This window comes from Nematolebias whitei, chromosome 1 (genome assembly GCF_014905685.2).
Source record: "Nematolebias whitei isolate Nwh7 chromosome 1, NemWhi1, whole genome shotgun sequence".
Lineage (NCBI taxonomy): Eukaryota > Metazoa > Chordata > Actinopteri > Cyprinodontiformes > Rivulidae > Nematolebias > Nematolebias whitei.
The window spans coordinates 51,910,617-51,925,296 of record NC_056498.1 but is presented as its reverse complement, the minus strand read 5'-3'; the positions used below and the strand labels follow the sequence as shown (position 1 = coordinate 51,925,296).

Below are 14,680 nucleotides of genomic sequence, written 5' to 3'. Positions count from 1 at the left end.
TGTGTGTGTGTGTGTGTGTGTGTGTGTGTGTGTGTGTGTGTGTGTGTATTTAACCTGTTTATGTGGTCTCATTATGGAAACTTGTCTTTATTATAGGAAATCGAACGCTCATACCCAAGGAAATTATTTTGTTGAATATAAAGGACTATCTAGATCACTAACTGGTGTTTCTGCATTTTTTTTTTTTGGTTTGTCTCTTTACCAATAAAGACAAAATGATCGTTTATTCATACTTTAGTATAAATAGTTTTTGACTGCAGAAAGTGAATAAAGGTTTTGGTGCAGCAGTTATAAAGCAACAAACTTGGTTAAACTTGATGTAACTTGAACTGAATTAGTTGTTTGAATTGTAAATGATGAATTGAACAAAGAGTAACTTTTAATTTTTATTTTTAAATAAAGCACATGTTTCTTGATGGGGCCATTAAAGCAGCTGAAGCGCATGTTTGAGCCAACGAGATTGATAGCCACCATCGTTATGCTGGTAAATATAACGTTTACTGTTGTTTCCTTTAGTCTAACCTTTTTATTTCTCTGTATTTTAAACCTTTTCGTTGTAACTCTTTAAATATAAGTCGTGTTCAGTTAAAGGTTCTTGACGTCACAGTTTGATCTTTAAGAACTGACAATAAAATAACTTAAAATGACCGTTTGACCATACATTGTCATCAATGCTTGACATTAAATTTGGATTCAATAAGATACTTTCTAAATGAAAAAGAAAGTAACATGTTTCTTAGTAACTGTTGTGTTCTCCCTCTGCCAGCTCTGCCTCGTCTTAACACTTTGTGCAGCATTTTGGGTAAGAATACAGTAGATTCAGAGCTACATACTGGTTTACATTTCTTTTATATTCTAGAAAATTTGACTGTTTTTTGTTGTTTTTTTTTTTTCAGTGGAAAAAAAATGGATTAGCTATCATCTTCTGTATTCTGCAGTTTTTGGCGATGGCTTGGTAAGTCTGCACTCTGGCTGAAGCGCAACACGATACTCGAGAACTTTGCTCCAGCTTCGCTGACTTTTTGTCAAAGCTCTGGCACTTATGTAAATTACACAGCTGCCATCATATAATGAGCAACTGGTCACAATAAAACCCTCGACAGGAATTATAAACAAATGGAACCGTAAATATAAGTACATGTTGATACAGTACACCACCCAGCATTCACAACCATCCTTCTCGTTCTTGTTTTTCGCATTGTTCTTGTTCATGTTGTTCTTATTGTTCTCGTTCTTCTTGTTCTTGTTGTTTGTGTTCTTATTGTTCTCTTCTTGTTTGTGTTATTCTTGTTGTTTTCATTCTTGTTCTTCTTTCTTGTTGTTCTTGTTCTCTTCATGTTCTCGTTCTTCTTGCTGTTCTTGTTCTCGTTTTTCTTGTTCTCTTTCTTGTTCTGTTTTTGTTTTTCTTGTTCTTCTTCTTTCAGCTTTTTTCTTTTCAGGGGTCGCCACAGTGAGTCATCCTCCTCCATCTCTGTCCTTTGCGTCCTCTGTCCTCACTTCAACTACCTCCATGTTTCCCTCCTCGTGGTCTTCGGCGAACAATAGCACAATTTCCACCGGCACCCTGTTTGTCAACAGCACCGGTGGCGGTTGTTGTTAACCTCGACCAATTCACAACCTAACTGAGGATATTGAAATTTAAAAAGAGACGAAGCACACACTTCCTGTTTTGTTTAATCTAAAATGAAGCAACGATGCTAGTCTGACTTGAATTTTTTTAAGTGGCGCGCACGACAAGTTGGTCAGTTTAGTCTCCATCGTTCTGGCTGAGCAACAGACAAGGCTGAAGTCAGTGCTTTGGTGAATAAGGGCAACGAGCAACACAGAGTTCATTAGAGGGTCTTGAGGGTGTCTCGCAACTTTTGCAGAGTCAGTTTGTTGAGTCAACTTAACTTCCTCTCGTGAGTGGCAGAAGTGAGCGGTGTTTCAAACGTTTAAAAAAGTAAATTGTGCAACAACTTTTCTCTCAGGTCATGGTGGGTGTCTCTAACCCATCTGAAAAGCACCAAAGCTGTGTTTTGACTTTTGTATCCATCGACATGTCCAGGTCTAAAAACCACATAAAAAAAAAAAACGGTCTAAATCTGACCGTCGCCTTTTCAAACGTCAACTCCACTAGGTTAAATTGTAAACGTGGAGGCGGCTGCCAGGGTGGGTACAAAATGAGCGGAGGTTGGCAACAGAATAATCTGCACACCCAAGAATGCGGTTTTGATCGCCGTGCACGAAGAAATAGGTCAGTTTTTAATTTGCTCAGAACGTGACCACATGGCTCGTTGATCACGACTCAGAATTCAGTGAAGCTGCAACAGAAAACTCTTCTTCTTCTTTTTTTTTTTCCCACGACACGAGTCACCAACTGGTCTCCCAACAGTTGCCTCTCACTTTTAAACAAAAAGAACCGGTCCCAGTTCTGAACTGACTGAATTGCTTCAATCTTTTAAACGTTTTAAGAATTTAACTTGATTTCCTTTGTGTTTATTCACAAAACCTTGGAAGTCAAAGACGAAGTTCGAACCTACTCTGACAGTACAAAGTGAGGGGAAGCGCCATTAAACTTAAGGAACAATACGACCTTTTGAATAACGTGTTGGGACTTGTAACATATTTACCAGAGACTAATGAAAGAATTTCACTTTATGACCACACGTGACCCCCAACAACTCGGACGGAGGAGTGGACCGGACCGCTTCAGCCTATAACCCACACCGTTCATTTTGGCTCTGCCGTGGTTCTCACAAGCATCACCGTGGCAACGACGAGTCACACGTTTCTAGCTCAGCCTCAAAAGATTTGGGGCAGAGTGAACTCCCACACAAACGCTCAGACGTCCGTGGGAGGGTGTTTCTGTCGTAAGGTGTTGTCCTCACACAAGTGGACCGAGTCCGGTCTGCGGGGCTGAAGTTACCGAACGACCGAGACGCTCATCAGGAAGTTTGACAACATCCATTGGACTTTCTGGTTTAATATCTGTGACGATTGTTAATTATTTATCCAAAACACATGACGATTTCTTTCGGTCATGATGTGCTTCAGCTGTGGTTAATCATTCAGCTACAGTGTTGGATTCCTCATACTGTATATTAAAGGTTTAATCTTCAGCTTCATCAGTTCACATACAGTTTTTGTTTCCCCAAGTCTTTCCCAAATCAATACTGAAAAGTTCAGCGTTTGTTTACTTTTGGTCATATTCCATATAAATACCAACATACGGTAAAACTTACAAAAAAATTGCAATCAATTACATATTCTGATCCATATCGTTATTTATTGTTTAGTCCTTTCCCAGTTTTTTTTCATCTATACAACCCTTTAAAATGCAGATAAATATTTTTGTAAACATTCTAGAAATTCAGTTAAAAGAAATCGGCTTTCTGCTCCTAACATGACTGGAAAGCTAAATATGAAAACGAGATTATGAAATTTTAATTCATGACTAATCCCTCCGTAACTACCTATTACTCTATTTATAGATGACAGAAAACTGGACTTAATGTAAAGCCATGATTAATTCTCTTAATCTGGATTTGTCCTAATCTTTTTTGGTTTTGTTTTGCTGTTTTTCAGGTATAGCATCTCCTACATTCCATTTGCCAGGTAAGATAAAACACAATAAATGCTTGGTCTGTACTGATCTACTGTTTATGTTATTGTGTGAATGTTTATGAAGCATTCACACTATTGTGATCCATTTTTCTTATGTACGATTTTCAGCACCATTCTCATCCTGCAGTTTTCAAACTCTTTCAACAAATCAATCAAAACATTCAGCTCTTTCAGGACAATTCTGCTGTGACTTTTGGTGTTGGTGCAACTTTAGCTTTTTGGAAGATTTAGCCTTTTCTGCCACTTTTCTCTTCGTAGAAAACAAATTAAGCTCATTTTACATCCTTCAAATCTTTAGATCTGTTTACAAACTTTTACTGCTCCTCTCATGTTTTGTTCTGCTTCATCTTCTTTCAGCTTCCTTGTGCAAATAAAAAAAATTCAGCTACTTTCAGCTAATTTCAGCTGTTTATTTTTACCTGTTTTGATGCTTTTCAATTCTTTCTGCTAACTACAACATTTTTGTTTCTTCTAACTTCTTTCTCCTAATTTTAGCTTGTTATGCTCCATTCAGCTTATTTATGCAAGTTTCAGCTTTTTCTGCTATTTCAGCTACTATTTGGCTGTTTTTATGCTAATCTAGCTTTTTTGGGCTAATTCCACATTTTTTGCACTCATTTAAACTTTCTTCATCCTAATTCAGAAAAAAAGTTGTTCCCTCTCCACTTCCTTTTTGTAATTTCAGCTTCTTTCTGTTTTTTTTTAGCTACTTTTCAGATTTTTTTTTCTTATTTCAGCTTTTTCAGACAATTTCCACTTTGTGCTCATTTCTGCTTCTTTAAGCCTAATTGGGCAAACATGTTCTTTCTGCTTTCTTATGCTAATTTAAGCTTGTTCTACCTTTTCAGCTGCTTTATTAGCATTTTTTTAGCTAATTTCAGCCGTTTTCTGATAAATTCAAGTTTTTTGTGGTATTTTTTTGCAACTTTTAGCCTAATTAACCTCTTTATGCCTTTTCAGCTTATGCTCCTTTCAGCTTATTCATGCTAGTTTAAGTTATTTCAGATACTGTTTAGCTAATTGTATGCTAATTTTAGCTTTTTCAGCTAATTCCACCTTTTTTGCACTCCTTTTAACCTTTTTCAGACTAATTCAGCTAAAATGTGCTCTTCCCACTTCCTTCTGGTAATTTAAGCTTCTTTCTGATTTTTTTCAGTAATTTTTTGCTAATTTCAGCTTTTTAGCTAATTTCTGTGCTAATTTCTGCTGCTTTAAACCAGATTCAGCAAATATGTGTTATTTCTGCTTTCTTCTGCTAACTTAACCTTGTTCTTTCATATCAGCTACATTTCAGCGTGGTTTTAGCTCATTTCAGCTGTTTTTCAGCACTACACATTCACACTGCATTTTTGCAGTAAATTAAATTTTTCTAGTTTAATGTTATATCACCTGAAAGATTTTAAATTCCGTGTTAGTGTTATTTTTTGAAGACATGGGGTGAAAAGGGGGATCTTCATATAATTTCAGTCCTCCTCTTTGTCTTGATGTCCCCCGGTGGCAGACGGACAAGGAGCTGCTGTGAAAACGCTCGGTGGCCCATCAATGAAAACATGTTTTTATGTGCCTCCTACCAACGCTTGCTTCCAGCATATGGCTCTAATCCAGCTGTGAGCTCATGTGTCAAATGGCAGCTGTTTATTCTTTTTTCTCTCTTGGTATTAACACTGTTTAGCCCCTAATATCAAATTGAAACGATTTATTGTGGAATAATGCTCTTTCAGACAGATTTATCAAATATTTCTTCTGCAGTCCAGCTTTTTTTATTCGACGTAATGAGCTCATGATAAGCTCTAAAGCAGAAAGACTGGATGCAGATTTTTGATTAGATCTTGCCAGGCTTGATTTGTTTGTGTTTACATTTTGCTCCACCTGAGCGCCTTCATGGAGCCAAAGCAGGAGGCGTGATGTTATTTTGTCAGTCCAGCTGTAAGTGGGATTAGACCTCGTTTGGTGAGAGGTCCAGATGCCCCCCCCCGACACCCAGCTCCTCCATTAAGTGTCTTGTGCGTTTTGGTTGACCCTATAATCCGTCCTGACAGCTGAGAGACGTCGTGTAACCACCCCGAGCTCCCCCTCCCCCAGCGCCAATGCTAACAACAAAACAAAGCTAAGACAAAGACCCGCTTTCACGACGCTCTCGTCAAAAAAAAAAAAACATCCCTCTGAAGAAATTCAGCCAGTTTTTACTTAGAAATTACAAATTCATCACTCCTTTTTTTATTATTCATGCAACATTTGTAAACACAATTGTTGTTGTTTTTTCTTATTCTTAAGCCTCTTATTTTAATCCATTTTTCATTTAGTTTGGGTTTGGTCGCTTGGCTCTCTGTTGGTTCAGAGCTGCAGCGTTTATTGAACTCCTTCTGACTGGTGCATTAAAAAGCACCAAAGTTAAGTCCTTCACCTCCCTGACTGTGGTCAGACTGACAGACCTGACTGACCGAGGCGCCACATGGCCACTGGACCTGATCCTTTAATGTATTTTACCTCGTTGCCTCTAATAACCTGCAGCATCTGCTGCAGGAGCACTTCCCACCAGATCCTGGAGCTTCTCAGACTCGTCATCTTTTCATGCTGCTTAATTCAGGCTAAGAAAAATGGCATTAGGTCACTAAAATAAAAAAAGATCAAGGGTTCGAGTGGCAGATCTTTTGTTTTTAGACCTGGGGGTAGAACCAGGAGTCCACTGACCTCCCCTCCTCCTTTTCGGATTGTGTCTCCTTTTGACCTTGATTTTTTTACACCTCCTTGGCTGGATTTTGAGTCTAGCTGGGGTGAAAGTCTGCATAGCAACCCACTGACACCAGGAACGAGCCCTGTTAAAGGAGGCAGGCAGCGATCCGCGGTTGTCATGGCGACCGCTGGCATTGTGTCATCCTTCACCTCAGCACACCTTGAAGAGGGAGCCCCCATCGCTGAGCGTGTGTGGTGCTTCCCCGCCAAAACACACTCACTAATTCATGATAAGCCCCGCCCAGATCATCATAACAAAGGACAGAGAAGCCGCTGGTTGTTGTTGTTTTGGTTTTTTACCCAAAGAGAAACATTTTTTAACTGCGTGATTTTGTTTGTTTTAACAGGGACGCAATGATCAAGTGCTTCACAACCTGCCTGAATTAAAGCTCGAGTTTTCCTTGAAGACTCGTCCCGATGTGCAAACTACAACATTTGTCTGAACAGAGACTTTGTAAAATGAACATTTTTGACTCTGCATCATTCTTTCACATTTTTGACTCTGCCTGCGTCGTACTGCAAATTCTCACTCGTCACTTTCAGCTAAAACTATTCGCCTGTAAGCAGCTTCTAGCACCCTGCGAGAATAGAGAGCGTCCGTCTTTGATTCCTAATATATTTAAGAAATGTCTATGTATTCTAAAGATTTTATACAATTCATGTGCAGGGAAATGACTTTCACTTTGTTTTGCAAAGCAACTTACAACAAAAGTGCCTTGCTTTAATAAAAAAATGAAAACATCTGTTTATATTTATGCCACACGCGTGTAAATTTACATTTTTAGTGAGTGGAATCTCATTTTCTTCTGTTTCTTTTTACTGTCTTGGAGCTTCATGCAAGAAACATAATTATTGCACATTATTTGTGTATCAGCAGAGCTCAGTTCATTTTACACGCTCGTATAAAGGATTTGATTTTTTTTACCTTTGAGTCTGATGATGCTCTGGGACGTATCACTTGCATCACTTTTAAGACTTTATTTTCTAGCTAATGAGCTTAAAAATGCTGCTTTTGTGTCTGTTCTGATAGTCTTAAGTGCGCACCGAAACACCCCCCACACTCAATAAATTACATTAAATATGCCTCTCCGTTTTAAATGTGATTTGCTGCCAGATGCAACAGCGACCCACTTAATTACGCTTTACTGAGCATTGTGATTTGGACGTGACCTAATAACCCAGCCTTCATCTCCTCCCCTGCATTGCTTTGGCATGTAGCCTTTGAGGATGTGGTTGTCATGACAACCTCCTCTGGAGGATGCATTGCCTCTGCCTACCCCCCATTTGTGGAGCAGATGTTCACATCATACCTAGGTGCGTTTCATTCTTATGGAATTCCTCGGACCAGCAGGTCTGATTATTTTGTTCTGATCTGGTTCAGCTGCAGAAATTATAATCACGACACGAGGTTTCATCTGAGGGACTTAGTCCCCGTCTTGTGTAACGCCCATGCCATTATTAGATGTTTGAACAGTATTGTGTAGTGGTTTAGCACAGATGCTGTCGTTTCAATTGACAAAAAACTACCGGATCCGTCAGAGTAAACTTAAAGAGAAATCTTTTAAATAGGCAGAGAAATTGTTTGTTTTTTTTTGTTTTCTGTTGCCGACTATTTTTAGATTATTCTGAAGTTTGAGGCTAAAGAGGGCCTGACCCCAGCAATCTGTTAGCATCCTGTCTGTTTCCTCCAGTTTGTCTAATCCGTTATGTCCGAGAGACGAGAGATTCTGCACAAAAAACGCTGGAATTACGCCTTTGGCTTAGATCTTCCTGCAGAGATTAAAACTATTTGTGCCACTGGTTTATTTTGTTCACATCTTCAGTTCAGTTTATTTATACAGCGCTAAGTCACAACACATGTCGTCTCAGGGCACTGAAGAAATATTCACATATAAAAATAATAATTTAACATTATTTATCTGAGGAGCAGACTGCTTTGAGTTTAACTCCATCACAGAACTCTCATCTTGAGCAAGCATGAAGGTGACAGTGGAAAGAAAAAACTCCCGCATGAGGAAGAATCCTTTAGCAGAACCAGACTCAGGACAAGCGGCCATCTGCTTCGACCGGCTGGGTTTGTTAGGAACAGATACACAATGGCAGGACAAGAATCACATTAAGATAGAAATAATATCAAATGAAAATTATTTATTTTTAACAATTTGTTGAAGGAAATGAGGTCAATTTGTCCTCTAGTAGTCTAAGCTTAAGGCAGCATAACAAGCCAACCCTAACTATAGGATTTATAAAAAAGAAAAGTCTTAAGCCCAGTCTTAAAACTGGTCAGTGTGTCAGCCTCACGGACAGAAACTTGAAGTTGATTCCACAAGAGAGGAGCCTGAGAACTGAAAGATCTTCCTCCCATTCTTCTTTTGAAAACGCTAGGAACCACGAGTAAGCCTGCAGTCTATGAACGAAGTGCACTGTTGGGAAAAATATGGAACATTAAGATCTGTAATATAAGATGGAGCTAGGTTGTTGAGAGCTTTGTAGGTTATATATGAATGTTTCTGTTCAGTGCTCTGAGATGACTTCTGTTGTGACTTGGCGCTGTATAAATGAACTGAATTGAATTAGTAAGATTTTTAATTCAATTCTGGATTTGACAGGGAGCCAATGGAGAGGAGCTAAAACTGGAGAGATATGATCTCTCCCAGTAACTCCAGTTAAGACAAGCAGCAGCATTTTGGATTGACTGAAGACTTTTTAAAGAAGTATTTGGACACCCAGATTACAAACCATTGCAATAGTCCAGTCTAGACGTGACAAATGCATGAACCAGTTTTTCCTGCATCGTTTTTAGCTAAGAAATTATTCATTCCATAAATGGGTGAAGCAGTGGACTAACAGGTCTTTGGGAAGTAAAAAGAAAAATGGAAACAAAAGTGTGAAATCTGCAGACGTCAGTCTAAAAACACGTTTTCAGCCAAGTATCAGTTTTGTCCAAACTGAGTGGAAACTGACCAAAATTCAGTTTTAGAACCGTTTGACAAAAAGAGGAAATATCAGCAAAAATGATCAAATACCAGTTGCTCAGATTTTCCTCTAAAATAAAACAAGTCATTATTGAACCTTACATGAAGAATGTGTCTGAACCTTCCCTCAACAGTTTGATGTATAAATATTGTTTTTAAAGTGTTAAAGCAATAATGTAGATCTTTTAAGTGGGGCCAATGGAAAAGTTCTGAGCAGTTAATATCTTACCTGTTGCAGATAGTTCTTTAAATAACCCCAACTTGGAGAAATGGTTTATTACTGGCAGGACGGATGAGCTGAATGAGCCTAACTTTACGCCACTTTTGAACATAATGAGACCAGAGTTGATTTAAGAAGACAACAGTCCATTTTAGTCTTGGGCTAGTTTGAGACAAAATGTGAGAAAATAGGCAAATTTTTTGTTGCAGTTTCACATAATTCTGAATGACACGTTATCATGCGAGTTGTGACCTTTTGAAACTCGCAGTTTAGTTTTGTGTAAATGACTCACAAAACCGTATTCTACACCGCGCACATAATTCCTTTACCCACCTGATCGGCTGCTCCAGTGTTTGATTGAACCCACTGGAATATGGTTTTTTAATTATCACGTTTTCTGTCAGAAGAGAGCTGTCAACATGAGATGTGCGAGATGCCGCAACGACTCACGTTTGAGAGGAAATTGAGCACACACCTATTTGTGTTCAAAATACAAGCAACAAGGATGCTTCTGCATCTCAACGACTCATGTTTGAATCAGATGAGATTTCAATAAAAGCACCATCACACCCAGCACAGGTGATTTATTTGAAATGACTCTTTGTGAAACAGTCTGTAGGTGTTGAGTGAAGGAGAAGCAGCAGATGGTGTCAGCAGAGGCTGATGAGTCTGCTTTGGGAAGTTACTAGAAAAAAAAATAGATGAAATGACGTCACCAGGTCTTTTCTAGTCTTTGTTTGGAGCGGCTCTTGACCACGCCCCCTTCTTCGTCAGCTCCAGCATAAAGCAGCAGGACGTGCGCGTGTAGTTAAAGTCCAGTCGGTGTGGACAGCAGGTGCGCCTCGGCTCCTCAGGTGGATGATGACGTTTTACGCACGGCGGGTTTTTCTGTCCTGATCCCTTCAGACCAAAAACATTTTCAAAAGATGCCTTTTCCTCCGATCAGCCTCCAGCAGAGGATCTCCTCTCCCGGCCGGGACCTGTTTGGGAAGAAGAAAGCCACAGGGGAGCCCCCACAGACTGAACGAACCCGCAGAGCTGCCGGTTCCGACAGGGACAAACAGCCCACTTCTTGGGCATCTGCCAACTTACGGCACTTGGGGCGCAAAGCGCAGCTGGAGAAGAAGAGCCCAGCTCAAAAACCCTCATCTGGACAAGAGACTCAGGAAAAAGGCTCCTCCTGGCTGTCGGTGCCCAAAGCTCAGGATTCACACCGAGGAGTCCGGCGCTCCAGCTCCATGGACTCCGCCAGACACCTCCAGGGAAAAGAGGAGGAGAGGAAGGAGCTTCAGTTCACGCTCAGCCTCACCCCGGAAGCCATCCTCGTCATCCAAAAACGGAACCAGGAGAAGCAGATGATGGCCAAGCAGCAGAAGTGCTGCGCCTCCGCGGACTTTCGGCACCGGCGCGTTTTCCCGTCCAAAAAGACGCACGGAGGCTCCAAGTGCTGCGCGCCCGGCGCCAAAGGCGAGGCCGCGGAGCAGGACATCACCGCCATCGTGAAGATCTCTCTGCTCAACGAGCAGCACAAGTACGACGACGTGGAGTACGAGGAGGAGGACGGGGACGTGGACGAGACGGTGGTGAGGAAATGTAAGGAGTGGCTGAAGGGCGTGGAGAGCGCGGCTGCTTTGGGAAAAGTGGACAAACTTTCGGCACTTTCGCACCTTAAAGGCTGCTGACAGCAGACCTGTTGGCTCATAAACACTTACTGGACTATAAATGTTGGCCCGCTGCCTCTAAATCTGAATTCCCTTAAAAGTAAGGAGAAGTTTGCTCCAAATGAATGTGAGGACTTAAACACTCCCAACTCTGATCCTTGAGGAACGCCAGCCAGTTGTTTCCCTTTTGACACACCTGATTTGAATAACTGGGTGATTTACAGAACTTGAGGTTGTACCCCTGGTAATCACATCATTGATCAGATGTAGCAGAGAAACAACTAAAACATGCAGGATGGTGTTCCTCAAGGACCAGGGTTGGGAACCACTGTTTTTAGACAGTAAAGCAGAGATGAGTCTTTGGGTTCTTGTCTGAGAGGAACTTTATGCCAATCTAATGCTGCTGTTCTTGTCAAACTCTCCTCCTTTTGCACATGGATTTGTTTTCAGTGGTGCCTCTGGATTAGACGGACACCAAACCGTTCTTTGTGTCGGAGAACATGAGCTCCAACGGGTTCTTTCTGTTCCCTCTTCATAACAGGAGGGTTCAATCGTTGGGAGTCATCACTGACGTACTGTATGCTGTATTTTTACTGTCAAATGTTTTGTCAGCTGATAAATTGAAGCTATTTGAAGCTAAAACCGGGATTTGTAAGTTACATTTTCTCACATTATTAGTTTTTTTCTTGTCTCGTGGCCAGTTCCTTTTGTTCCCTCTCTACCTGGGGCCATTTGGGCATTAGTGTTTAAGCTTCTTAGATTTCCTGTTCAACAAACTGAAGGTGCAGGATCTCTTCAGGAAACTGCTCTCCGATGTCAAACAAACAAACAAAAAAGGAATTTTCTAACTCTGGTCATACCTTTTACCATTAAAGTACCACTCAGGGAAGATACATGTTGGTCACAGAACCACATTTAGTCAAATGCAACCGTAAAAAAATAGATTTAAAGATATAGTTTTTTAAAGCATCAAACCAGTTTAAAGCAATTAAGAAAATCAACATCCATTCATGCCCACAGACCCATTTTAATTATGTTTGTATGGAGCTTCCTGCAGTTTCCCTCAGTTAGCAGCACTTTGCTCAGATCAGCATGAAGCAGTCTGAAGACTGGAGTCTCCCACACCAGCAACCGACAGGACGCATGAGAAGAACCAGATACTCAGGTGACATTTCCAAGCTTGTTTTTATGGTAAAGAAAAGAAAATGTCTTTACGAGTGGAAAAAAAACCCTACGTGGTTGGTTTACATAGAAGTGAGCTGCACAAACGTCTTTAATTTTAAGAGTATTTCCCCATGGCTCATCATATACAGTAAAATAATATGAGTCAACTTTATTTTCACGTTTGTCACAAAAGTTCCACTCGTCTGCGTCAAAACATTTTATTCCGTCTTCGTAAAACAAATGATCAAATTCTACTTTCTCGTGCGAGTCAAGTGAAGCATCACAGGATGCTGTCATGTGTTGTCGCGTGACTTGGACCCCTTCAGTACCAGGAGCCCGTTTGGTTCTCCTGAGACGATTCGAGCTGGATCAGTGACTGGAAGTTGTGTCGTTTGAGTCACAGCCTTGTTCATGTGCCTCCAGATGCTGCGGAGCCTGAAGCAAAGTTTGTCTTTCGAGGAAACAGTTCAGGAAAGTGAAGCTGCTGGATCAGGTTCTGGCTCACCGGTGAAAACCCATGAAATGTCCTTTAATGTCTATTTCACGCTTTACGCTTCGCTTTTTTATATTTTGAGTTGTTGAATTGATTTATTTTCTGTCTGCGATACTCCGTTCAACCAACTCTGTTCTTTTAAAGAATAAAACAGAACATGAAACAACTGGCTGCGCATTTTTCTTCTTCAATTTATAATTTTTAATTCATACTTTGACCCTTCCTACATAAAATGGGTGGTGCATTAAAAAAATATTTAGTTCAGGGCTATTCAACTGGTGGCCCACGGGCCAGAAATGCCCCGCAGGTGACTTCAATCCGGCCCACTTCATAAAAAATATACTAATATATATATTGGGGGTGGTGGGGGGGGGTGGGGTTCTGAGTTTGGGTTTTGGGTTCTGTTTATTGCATTTTTGATTCAATGGAATAAAATAAACTTAATGATAAAATTTAATGACTTTAATCTCTGGATGTCCGGCCCCCGAGCTGCTGGTTTTCAGAAACTGTGCCCCCCTTTTGTTGACTATCCTTGATTTAGTCGGTAAAACAATTATCTGGACAAGAAAGTATTCATTTTAACAGAGAAATTGTTAAAATAAAGTAAAGATGGCATGTTTGCGAAAGCGTAAAAACAAAGTAAAACTATTATGTCTAGTTTGTCACATTTAAATCTTGATTTTTATCTCGACTTTTTCAGTGAGACCAAATCATTTTGGTCAGTATGGTCAGATTTCTGCTCATATAACGAGTCTGAGAACAAGCGGGTGTAAACTTGATAAAACGGCCGTTAAAGTGAATAAAATGTTTAAAAAGTGAAACAATTGTCTGATTTTAGGTTTTGATTGCTCACAATGATAAAGTGACATCCATCATTCTTTATTCATTTTGCATTAGCAATACATAAATAAACAAAACACCTCCCATTAAACTGCAGGGATTAACTTTGACACGATTCATTAATGGTAATTTGTTGTAAAACTTAAATATAATCCCAGTTTTGTTTTGTTTTTACCTCTTCGTCTCGTTCGTTTTACATCGCAGCGAGCAGAACCTCTTGTTTGTTTCTTTCAGGGTGTTAAACACTTAATAAATGATTATTTTGTTAAACTATCAAAATGAATTCATCTCCTGATGAGCTGCCTGTTTTCAGTCCAACCAGCTGAAAAACCTCCACACGCCTCCTGCATGTTCATTTTATAGCTCCTTTTTTATAAATTTGGGAAGGTTGCAGCAGAATCGGGCCGCTGTGTGGGAGGATGTTCTTGGCAGATCAGAGGGATGAGAGAAAAAAGGAAGTTTTTTCTTTTTTAATCTTCAGACAAGTTGTTCCACTCCCACTCCGTTTAAATTGTTACATTTTATTTTATGCTTGATGGGTGTGATAAAGTCCTAAAAGAATCAGATGTAGGAGTTTAATAAATGCTCAGCGCACAGGCTTCTCTGGGTGATGGAGTCAGTTATTATTTTAAGACATGGGTAAAAATAGCATTTCTGCCTCCATGATCAGGTGGACCAACATTTTAACCACAGTCCTCTTTTTGTCTTATCTGCTGGCGCCACCTGGAGGAAACATCACCTCAAAGAATCCAGCCGCTCACAAAACTTCATACTTCTGCTTTTATCAGGAAAGAAGATGCTGAGGTGCCAAAAGAAACAGCAACTTTCTAGATTTCATCCTTTAACGTGTTGTTGCATTTATTTCAGTCGTGCTCTGAAAGGATTACTACAAGTCTTAAATCTTTCATCTTTAGATTTGTGTCTGAACAACACAGTCTGTCCCTACTCAACATGCACCGCCTGGCCAACAACAACAACAACAAAAAAA

The 14,680-nt window shown here is 40.1% G+C and overlaps 2 protein-coding genes across 2 annotated transcripts in view; both read left to right on the top strand.

The window, feature by feature from the left end:
- Positions 1-7,004, top strand: part of sft2d1 (SFT2 domain containing 1) — a 10,517-nt gene extending 3,513 nt beyond the window's left edge. Inside the window, exons 4-8 of the mRNA XM_037678539.1 lie at positions 403-484; positions 767-802; positions 897-955; positions 3,568-3,597; positions 6,687-7,004. Of these exons, the coding sequence (XP_037534467.1) occupies positions 403-484; positions 767-802; positions 897-955; positions 3,568-3,597; positions 6,687-6,726 (247 nt within the window). The 3' untranslated portion in view covers positions 6,727-7,004. The remainder of the gene's footprint in view (positions 1-402; positions 485-766; positions 803-896; positions 956-3,567; positions 3,598-6,686) is intronic.
- Positions 7,005-10,371: 3,367 nt separating this feature from the next.
- prr18 (proline rich 18) lies at positions 10,372-11,216 on the top strand. The gene has a single exon (XM_037678531.1). It carries the CDS (start codon positions 10,461-10,463, stop codon positions 11,214-11,216), a length of 756 nt encoding a protein of 251 aa, XP_037534459.1. The 5' UTR covers positions 10,372-10,460.
- Positions 11,217-14,680: the final 3,464 nt, after the last annotated feature.